The sequence below is a fragment of the Ischnura elegans genome, chromosome 4 (genome assembly GCF_921293095.1).
Source record: "Ischnura elegans chromosome 4, ioIscEleg1.1, whole genome shotgun sequence".
Lineage (NCBI taxonomy): Eukaryota > Metazoa > Arthropoda > Insecta > Odonata > Coenagrionidae > Ischnura > Ischnura elegans.
Window position 1 is genome coordinate 68,311,637 of NC_060249.1, and position 11,041 is coordinate 68,322,677.

An 11,041-nucleotide genomic window follows, 5' to 3' on the forward strand; every position below is an offset into this window, starting at 1 on the left:
TTTAAGCTTTATTTCTGTTGAGATCCAAGGTTTTGGTGGGTGAGTACCTCGAGCAGTCCTAATGGGAGCATGAATGTCGAGAGTGTCTAGGAGCAGAGAATTTAATGTCTCCACTTTTTCATCGATCGAGTCGAGTTCACCGATACGACACCAGTTTATTTTGTAAAGGTCATTCATGAATCCTTCTTGATGGAATGACTTAAAATCTCTATAGGTGACCGTTTTTGGAGTGAAATCAGGGACCTTATAGACAATATACAATTGATCATGGAAAGACATTGGAGGGTCCGATGTTTGCCAACAGGAGAATACTTTTTTGGCTTCGTCAACACATATTAGATCTAATGTAGTACTTGTAGACTTTGTGTGACAGGTATGAGCTGTAGGAACAATATTAAGGTTACTACCTTGAATTACACTAAGCAACCGATCACTATTTACACACTTCTTTGCTACATTAATATTAAAATCTCCCATGACTATCACGCTTTCATACATCGGTACCTTATTAGTCAAAAATGACTCTAAGTCTGACAGATTATATAAGTTTGGTGGGTTATAAACTACCGCTATCATCATTTTTAAATAAAAGGAACTAATTTCTAAAGCAATAAACTCCAGTTTGGATTCAATATCATTAGTTGAACGGCCAATACACTTAGCTCTTAAAGAGGTGTGCACATATATACCAACTCCTCCTCCACGTTTTTCTTCTCTGTCTGAATAATGTATAGTCAGACAGAGCAACAGTCTTTGATTTGATGGTTGGCTTAAGCCAGGTCTCGCTCGGTAGTAATGTTTTATATCGGTAGTAATGTTTTAAAATCACATATGAATGTGTGATGGAACATAATATTTTATTATGCCTTATGTCATCAATGCTGTTATAGATAAGTTGGCTCTTTTAAATTAAGTGCTGCCTCTTGTAAATTTAATAGGGGTTGGAGGATTCATTGGTTACTCGAACGCTCGTTCTTGTGTTATCTGACTTGAAACCTTTTTCTAATAAATATGTTTTTATTTTATAACTTTATATAATGATACCCGTCAACTAACACATTGTCGACAACATGTTAATCTTGAATCTGAATAGTGGTACAAATCCTGGCCTCGTCGCTTCTTTTAAAACATTTCCTTTGCGAATTTCAAAGGAAACAAAACTGTTGTTGATTTGCTTCGTCTAAAAATTGTATTTCAGCCTGTAAATTGACATCAAAACGCATTTTTCGTAAAAAAAAACTGACTAAATTAGGTCTCAGAAAAGTCTCGATACTTACTTTGAATAATTATATGAGTAATAAGGAAGTTCTTATTCTGCGTAGAGGCCCCGTTATCTTTCCACTTAGCTATTTACATGTTATACAGCGATGGGAAGGGCTCAGTCCAAAAATATTTTGGCGATTCACCCCAATCAGAAATTAACACAATGCCGAAATCGAGACTATTTTTTCTTTTGAAATTATGTATTTTTTCTCCATATAACTCCTTATTTTTCTAAATTTCCTTATTGATTGCAAAATCTCCTTTTATTACCACAAAAAAAGGGCTATTATGGAAACGTCTGTCGTAAAATTTTTACCAATAATGAAAGTATTATCACAAACCCCTGAGAATAGCATGATTGCAGTGTGTCCTTTAGAAGGACGAATTAGTTTCGTTGAAACCCTTGCGGAATACAGATTGTTGTCACTTTTCAATGGCGAAATAATTATGATTCATCAGCAATATGCGGAGGTTGTTTTGTAAATATTCTTGTGACATATTTGCGAACTTTGATATAAGTCGTGAAATATGAATGGCAGGTACAGCTTCCAAAAAAAGTGATTCTGCTCATCGCTCTAAGTAATTGGGTCTATTCTATATTACATTCATTCCACTGACATGATAATTTATCGTTGATTCTTTCGTACATACGTTTTAGGATTTTTTAGGAAAGATCTGTAAGTTTCCTCCTACTATCCTGTTTTAGTCCATCATTCGTGCGGATTCTGTATTATCTCTTGTATTATGTATTCTTCGAATTTCTAAAACAAAATATCGCTTTATGCGTGAAATGAAACTGCATCTAGTGTGATATCTCGCCAAGATCGAACCAATCCATCAACAAAAATCCGTGATCAGCATGATCTGAAAATGATAAAAATATGTAGGTATGCACACCATAGCAACATTGCAAAGCAGAAAGGTACACAGTTCTTACCCATTACGAAATATTTGGAATTGATATCACAACTGAATTTATATATAATTGAAAGGAAAATATAATCTTTGGTTTTTGCGTTCACCTAGTTATTTTACAGTGGCTCTTTTTCACGAAATTTTTCGTAGCATTTCCTGCCAGCAATTGATAAAGCTCGCAATTTCCACGGAAACTTTTACCAGTCACATATAATTTTTAAATATTACCTACTCCTATGGTCTGTCAAACCTTCCCAGTCGTTCCAAGCGAAATTTCAAGGCGCAAATAATTTTGAAAAATATATAGACCCGTGCTATAGCAGATGTTTTTCATCAATCTCGGACAGTACGGAGGGGCATTGATTTCCAGTGCATATATAAAATAAAAATAAAATATCTGTCATCCACGGTTGACTGGAAAATGCTGTGTTGGAGTATCATTTGCAATCGAGAGTAATTGTCATGACCTCATTTTTCTAATTGCCCATCGTATTAGTTTTCATCAGTTAAAAATGAAATATGTTACGGGGAAACGTAATTTTGTTGTAGTATTAGAGTGCTAGCTATTGATTATGTATGGAAATCGTATAGAATCGAACATTACACATCGTGTGTATTCTCTGAGTATTCATTCATACAGCCTTAAAGCACCAATCCCTGCGCATATGTCATTCATTACGTACCCTCAGCTGTCTCCCATCGACAATTAAGAGACCTTCGCCGCCATCGTGCTAGCTATTTCTCACGACATATCTCGCGGCATTGACTGCTTTCAATTTGAAAAAGGTCGCAATTTCCACTGAAACGTTAAGTAGTCACATAATTTTAAATGTTACTCAAATTTTAAATACATAAGATTGATTTTCAAAGGTGGGATCACCCGCACTTAAATTTCTCCAAAATATATTATCACAAATCATGCGGTCCTAACATTGCGAATATTATATATCTTTTCGTAAAACCTAAGTAACTTCAAATCAAAAACAAATGGCTCTTCAAGTCCCTTTTACCTAGTATTAATTTCCATCGATAGTTCAGCTAAAATACTCTCCCTTAAAGTTTGATAAATGTTACGATTTCCCCGATTGTAAAGTTTCAATTTATACTCACATGTCAAATGCTCCTGGAGTGTATTATAAGAGTTGATTCTTCAACTCTTGGGTTTTTTCGCTTGTATTTATCACTATGTGCACGGCTGAGACTGAGCTTAGAAAAAGTTTTTATGTCTTATATTCAAATAAAATATTTAATTCTATTTTCTTTCTTCCCAATTCCCTCATTCTTCAGCGTGTATTGGTATCTATATATAATTGCAAGTAACAGAAGTACAGCCAAACTTTATTTTTGATGAAAATTTTTTCTCAGATGATCATCAAATTTACGGTATAACATGCATGATATTTTTAGCGAACTATTTTTCTCTCCATAATTCGGTACACGATGGATAAATTGTATTTCTCTCCATTTCCATGCATCGCTCGACGCGATGATGATGAATCCTGGCTGGATTACGGGTCAAACTATGATATTTTTCCTGTTTAGAAATTTCTCACAAAAATTGATTTCTAAGTTTAAAAAATACTGTGTTTAAGATAGACCCTGTTATCGGTTACTAAACCCCAATTTTTTACATTGGTCATCATAATAGTGCACTTTTTCAAATAAATATTATGCAATAAATAGAACTGTGGTAGTTTATTATTTGAACAAAAAATGATGGATAGAATCTGAATTTATGCTGGTGCTGGCTTGGGATTTTCTTCTTATTTTCTCAGTTAGGTTTACGTGGAAGACGATGAAGCTTGTTAATGGCGCATAAAAATGGCGGATGAAAGCTGAGGATTTCAGGCTTCGTTTGATTGATCATTCTTTAATGTGCTCGTTTATCCAGTCGATATAGAATGCCAAGTTTGTGTACACATTTGGCCACGCCACTTGGCCGACAATCTGACCCCATGAGTTGATGCCCACCACTTTTTCATTCACAATGAGCGGGGCTGCTGAATCACCCTGAAAAAATAGAGAGGAATAAGATAGGTAGTTCACGCCGTAATATATTTAATATTAGGACAGAATTTATCTACTCTGATTGATAATTGAAAATTTTCCATTTAAATTATGTTGCCTTGATGCTTCATCTGTTAACCTTCAAGGTTTTATATGATAGAGCAAGAGGAACATGTCAAATGCTCCTGGGTCGTGGAGTGCATTGCAAAAGTTGATTCTTCCACTGTTAGGATTTTTTCGCATGTATTTATAGCTATGAGTATGGCTAAGACTGACTTTAGAAATAGTTATACTTTTTAGAGTATACTTTTCACTTGTGACACATCACCGGTCTTTGATGATCTAGTGCATGGGATCCCCATGAGACAAACTTATTCAATGAGCTAGGGTGTGTGCAGCAAAGATCAGCAAGGTACATTACAGATCGATACGATTATTTAATTAGCGTGATGAATCTATTGCACCAGTTAGGATGGGCACCAGTCTGAAAGTCGCTGAAATCCTAGATTTCATATTTTCAATCAGTTTTTTTCAATAACTTTGGACGAAATCAGGGAAAGAATTTCAGATTCGAGAACAAAGGGGCTCAAAAATTTATCCTTAACGAGAACAATATAGGGCCACAACAGCAATCACCGCGATATAAAAAAACAGCCTTACGTAATACAGTTTATTTACTTAGTTTTAAATAACTAAATATTACCTGATAATATTCCTGGCAGTACTTAAAAGCCAATATGTACAAAGTAGCTTTTCTTGCATGCCCCAAGTTTGTGATACATTGCCATGAGGGATTATCGCCATTGGTATCGGAATGAATGATACATTCTTGGAGAGAGATAATCTCTGCCGCGTAAGCGTCTCAAAAATCCAATCAACCCGTTCGTTAACGTGTGTGTGTGTGTGTGTGTGTAAATGATTTAAGTTCAGTTACCACTGCAGATATTATTACTGGTAATAAATAGCACCATTTGCTCCCAGCAGCGTATATAACAGCGTATGCTCCCAGAAATATATTACCAGCACCGCGGTATGCCATGTACAATTGTACATCCTTTAAAACAACATCGTACATCCTTTCAAATTTCCTTGGGTGAAAGCAAAATGGAACCATCCCCACTCTAAACCTTTATTCATACTCTGTTCATAATTATTCTCGATTAAATTGTTCTCCTGGTATGATTGATTTATTTCCACCGCGAGGTAAAAATATATGCCAGCTACAATTAGGTCATGCTATTATCAAAGAAGACAATAATTGATTTTTTTTCATGTCATTCCTCTTTATATCGAATTTTTGGGGACGTAAGCCTAATAGAATTTAACATTTTAATAACAAATACTTTTTTTTAGACGAGGTATGGAGACGACTTACACCTAATCCTACGCTTAAATGGTTGACATGGTGAAACACTATTTAAAGGTATATTTAATTATTTCAAAGAGTTTTTGACATTTATGTGAAGAATTTGAACTCACTGAGCGCTTAAGCTTACTGAACGGGCTTTGTTATACATGAAAGTTAACCGTTAATTATTCTGCGTATTTGAGTTTAGCTTCTTAAGATTATGGGTCTTTTAGCGAGTGCATAGATCTTCGGTTGAAACCTCCAGCGTACATATTGCATAGTCCGTCGTAAAAAGGGATGTATCAGCTTATACTTACATTTGTCGAGTCTTTACCGTCGACTAAGCCCGAGACACAGATCTGAGAGGAGTAGATAACTTTCTTCGGAACTGGAGAGTATGTCTCTTCGCATTTTTTGTGGTCGACTATTTGCACTTCCAATTTATGTAAGTCATTCGCAGGAGGGCCCGGGAACTGCAAATAAATAACATAAAAATTAACATGCATAGGTCGGCTCCCAATCAGCGCCAAATTTTCATGGGCCATGCATCCAAAATATCCGATACGCATCGTTTCCATGACGAAATATCAATAATAGGATAATAATTAAAAAAATCATTCAAAAGTAACCGAATGCCGAGAGAATGCATATCAGTTGGTAAGCAAGCTTCTCTTAGCTGTTAAACGAACCGGTTGCCCCTCCCAATTAAAAAAGTGTAAGTTCTCTCCTTGTCCACTCTTAATGCTCTTATAAAATAAGCATTTTAGATTTTGTTATAATCCAACTATTTTGTGGTATTTTAAAAACTACTGAATTGGCGAGTAATATTTCTAAATTTTACTTGCAGGAGGCGCTTACTTGGAGAGATCCCCAACCGGCGATGACAGCGTGTGTACCTCCTTCAGGAGCCGGCTCACCTTGCTCAACCATCACGACTGGAGACACTCCGTCGCCCATTTGTATTGGAGGGCTGACCTGAATAGTGATGGGAGTTACTTAATTTCGTTGTAAATGGACGCAGGATGGAATGTTATCCTCTAAGAATAAGGTAAGAAAGTAGCTATGTGGTGATAACTATGTCTTATCAAATACGTTCGTTCAGTGACTATTTGGTAACATTTATAGTTTATCATTTTCATTAAAATCCATTCTACAGCAGAATAATTCTAAATTGCCAATACGATATTTCCTCCAAGCTTAAGCAGGCCCATTTACAAGTGCTTGATGTTCGTTACTCTCATCATAGTAGTTTTTTTAGATGCTGTGAAGTATGTAGTAGTTCTTTAAGCATTTTCACAGTGATAAATAATTACTATGATGATACATGATATTTTCTTTTAGTTTTCACTCAAAAATATTTCACTTAAACAAAAGGTAAATGCCATTTGTATTGCAGCATCGCGTCCTCATTATTTGACATTATTTTTATACCCATTAGTAAACTATCGTGCCGTCCGAGTTAATTAAATTGATCTAACTACTTTTTTAAGGGCAGTTAATTTATTCTGCAGTTGCATTATAGTTACTTCTTGTTGTTAATTGTTATCTAGGAATTCTATTATTACCTTGAATTTAAACTAATTGAATTAGCACGTGCACTGAATTACCATCAGTTGCGGCGAATTAATAAATTTCTTGCTAAAGCCATAGCCATTCGTACTCAGGATACGTACCATCTCATGAATCGGATTAAGTTATTTTATAATTCATTCGTAGAAAATAGAGGTTCTCCCACCTTTAGCACTACTATATCGTTGATCCAGGTGTTGGTTTCATTGTACTCCTCGTGCATCACAACTTTGATTACGTCATGGATCGTCCCACCGGCATCCAAGGTGTTAGAACCGACCTGCACAGAGTACGAGTCCCAACCGTAACTGTAAATTAGAAGAGTGTACTAATAAGAGGGGTTTTACCACTTTTCATTTGCCACAGAAATGTATTTCATCCTATAATTTCGTATTTATAAAATTTCAACAGCACTACTGTTGAGTAAGAGATTCAGTACTACAAAAATGATTTGACATTGAAAATGGTCATAATCTTTTCTGACTTACTGGGTGCATGAGCAATAAAAGTGCACTACAGCATAGGAGAATATTTATAAAAGAAATCGTAATCACCCATAACCATTCTATGAGCACCTGCATGCAACTAATAATTTATACTTCACCTTGTAATACTAGCGAAAGTACAATTTGTGCGAATGTAAAGTATTATTTGTCATCATTTAAAATATTATATTGCCACAGTTGCCCGGAATTGAGACAGTGAAACGCATTTTCAAATGTATGATGGTAAAATATAACATCTATGGCATCTAGGCTATGACGTAGAACGTACAACTACGTTCAGAGCGAGCAACTATTGTTTTGTATGGGAAGCAATTTCTGATTTAAAAATTCTTCTGCATACTGTCATCAAGGCAAAAACCACGTCTTATAAAGCGCAAATACATAATTCCCTCCGTTATAAAAATAATAATGAGGGGGCTAGGCTTCATATGTCTTTTAAATCTCGAGGTATTTTTGAAAAAACCAAAGTCTGTAATATGATTACTCTTTATTATGGTATTTCCGAATGAATAAAAAGCAACCCTAGTATGAGTCTTGAGAAGAAATTTAGTTAGAAGATTAAAGATGAGTTGATTTAAGCTCAACAGCCACATTAGTAATAGGGCTTGCGAAAATGCATTGGTGGTATCTGTACCAGGTGATCGAAAACTAAAAAAGCAAATTTTATTTCGCTGGTAGGTTAAAAGGAGAACTCCTAATTTAAGATCGACCTACAAGGTGAAGTATGTGATATATTCTTAAACAATTGTTTTTTTTATGGTTGATAAACAGTTTGTATGTGTTTGAAAGTTAAAAGCTACAGTTACATTAATTTTCTTGTTTACTTACAACATACAGCTAGCCATACCTAGGACCCATTCAGAGTTCAGTATGTTGGCTCCGCAGAAATGGAAACCCCCAACTCGCAACGAAGCCTGGGAAAAGATAAAAAGCGTAGAATTTGACATGCCGTAATTTTTTGTTGCGTATTTTTGCTTTTCCCAAATTTTAATCTTTCAGTGGAAGTGGATAACTGAAGCCCAAAATGGCGGACAAAAATAATTGGCTTTACAATAATTAACGCGTATGAGTGGGATTATGACATTATAAAATTTCGTCAACGCATATTTCGGCTTTACCAAAAACTTAAAAAGATATTTTTTTAAGATATCGCTTTTTTCATGATGAAGAGAGAATTTTTTCCTGACGCAACCATAATTCTTACGAAGAATGTGTACATAGTTAAATACGCGGAGTGGATTACCTTCAATTAAAATAATGTTCACTTATTGAAATTAAACATTTTAGTATCAGTGTTGTGCACGTAGATCGGTTTCTTTCGCAGTTGCATTAGAACGTGTATTTGATTTTCAGAAGATATGACTGCATGTAAAAACTATATTTTGACGGAACTTTCTTTTTTGCCAATAAACGGTAAAAAAAATAAACCTTTGACACAATCATCTGATTAAAACACAAGCAAAAATCACTGCCCTATCTAGCTAGCATCAAAGTTTGTCACTGGCTGATTATCCAAGCCCAAGTGTGTTAATCAAACGTTCGAAGTATGGCTTTGTTAAATAATCTTTCTACGATTATCTTGTATTTTTTTATCATGGCTATGTATAATGGTGAATTTTATATAATAGCCACGAGCTACCTCGTGTACTTACCAGCCATGGGAATTCCCTTCCTTCCACTATATCTCCTCCCTCAATATATGGCATTGGATCCGTTCTCTCGGCTTCCTTAGTTCGCAGATGAAGAGGTGGTCCATTATTATCTGTCAAGATGTAAACGTATATATAAGCTACATAAGTTTTGGATAAAGCAGATACGGAAATGTTATTTTCCGTTTTATTTAAAACTAATTCAAGATCTGCAGTCCTAACGAGCACTAATAATCGCACTATAAATAATTCTGATTTTATCAAGTATATTTGTCTCCTTTGCATCGCGCAACAAATTTTATGCCGCTGATGGATCACATGACACTCTTACTTAAGAAATCGGTTCCGAAACAGAGAATTTACTAGAAAATCCATTCATTTCTCCATTGATTTTGTCCTCAGCTACACTCTATTGTCTGCACTCAGAATGAGGGGCGAGTTTAGCCGTTTTGATGCGAAACAGTCATGAATTTAAAAAAAGGGCCAAAAAATATGCGATATTTTATGAAGTCCAACAGTTAATTGATTTAAAAATGCTTGTGAAAATTTTAGATTTTTATTGTTTGTCACAATAGTGAGCTTCTGCTTCAACAACCTTTGGGTTGAATCACTAAGTGAAGTGAGGTTACCAGTGATATTTTCTCTGTTTCATCCAAATTTGCTGTAACACTCCCAGTTTTCCCGAAGGCTCTGGCATTGGTGAATAACACGAAATGAAGGAATGATAGAACCGAAGAATTCAAGGCCTACGAGAGAAAAATAGCGAAATTGTAGCCGCGGGGATTTAGCAACCAAAATATTTGACGAGATCTCCTTGTTTTTTTTTGTTTCCGAGATTTCCAAGAAACATTTCAAAATAAAACAGCGTGGACGCTACCTCACGCAATCGTACCTACAATTAGATACGGTGCTTTCCTGATACCCTAGTATCTCCAGCACATTCATGAGAATTATTCCTGGACAAGATTTTGATGCACGACTTGGCCATTGAAGCGTTCGTTTGAGGGCTTCACCTAGTGGAAAAAAACAACGAGGAAGAAAATCATGACTGGAGAGAAATAACTACGTGCCATCAAAAGTCTGAATTTCGAGAATACTGCGAAGCTGTACTTGCTAAATCTGAATACAGAGTCACTTAATCGTGGAAGTCTCTCCAGGGATTGGTAACGCGATGACGGACTGTAATTAATGGAAGGAACTCACCAATTGATAAAGTATGCGTGTTTAGGACCAAATAAAATCCTACAGTGAAGAAGACACCCTGAACACGTTTAGAAAGCATCGTGACTTGAGGTTAACTGCGAAAGATGGTCGATTCTCTCAATTGAAGGGGAATAGATATGACTCCCAGAGGTAAACTAAAAATAATTTTTTTTGTTTGCCAGCCATGCATGAGTGTCGATGTTGGCTTTATATCTTATCGTATCGACACAAAATAATCTCATATTCATTGTATGACAGCCAGGTGGAAAATTCTTTGTTTTAATAAATCCCTAAAGTCTTTTGTTAACAATCAAGATCTTCCTCTGATATATAACATGTTATGTTATTGAGATCGTTCACTCCCACTATAAATCGCAACTTGATACATGGAAACTGATTAGGTAGGTGGATAGGAAAGCATATTTTTGCGAAACGAAGATTTTCATTTAACTGCTCTGTAATAAATTTAAAAATTTCTGAAAATTTCATCCCATTGGAAAAGTGACGCCATATAAACCTAGTTCTACACCGCGGACGTCGGTACTCAATGTGTTCGGTGGAAAGCAGGGGAAAGGAATGCT

At 35.5% G+C, this 11,041-nt stretch overlaps 1 protein-coding gene across 1 annotated transcript; it reads right to left on the reverse strand.

Moving 5' to 3' along the window:
• Positions 1 to 3,858: 3,858 nt before the first annotated feature.
• LOC124157634 (trypsin-like) lies at positions 3,859 to 10,612 on the reverse strand. The gene is made up of 7 exons (XM_046532534.1): positions 10,461 to 10,612; positions 9,261 to 9,370; positions 8,437 to 8,522; positions 7,269 to 7,410; positions 6,392 to 6,508; positions 5,851 to 6,006; positions 3,859 to 4,188 (listed from the first exon to the last, which is right to left on the reverse strand). Exons 1-7 carry the CDS (start codon positions 10,537 to 10,539, stop codon positions 4,042 to 4,044), a joined length of 837 nt encoding a protein of 278 aa, XP_046388490.1. The 5' UTR covers positions 10,540 to 10,612; the 3' UTR covers positions 3,859 to 4,041.
• Positions 10,613 to 11,041: the final 429 nt, after the last annotated feature.

Excerpts from the sequence above, each read along its gene's own strand:
- LOC124157634 (XM_046532534.1), bottom strand. The coding sequence starts at position 10,539 with ATGCTTTCTAAACGTGTTCAGGGTGTCTTCTTCACTGTAGGATTTTAT. Across the intron at positions 6,509-7,268 it reads ACGATATAGTAGTGCTAAAG|GTCAGCCCTCCAATACAAAT; the intron begins GTGGGAGAACCT and ends ATCACTATTCAG. Across the intron at positions 6,007-6,391 it reads CCGGTTGGGGATCTCTCCAA|TTCCCGGGCCCTCCTGCGAA; the intron begins GTAAGCGCCTCC and ends ATTTATTTGCAG.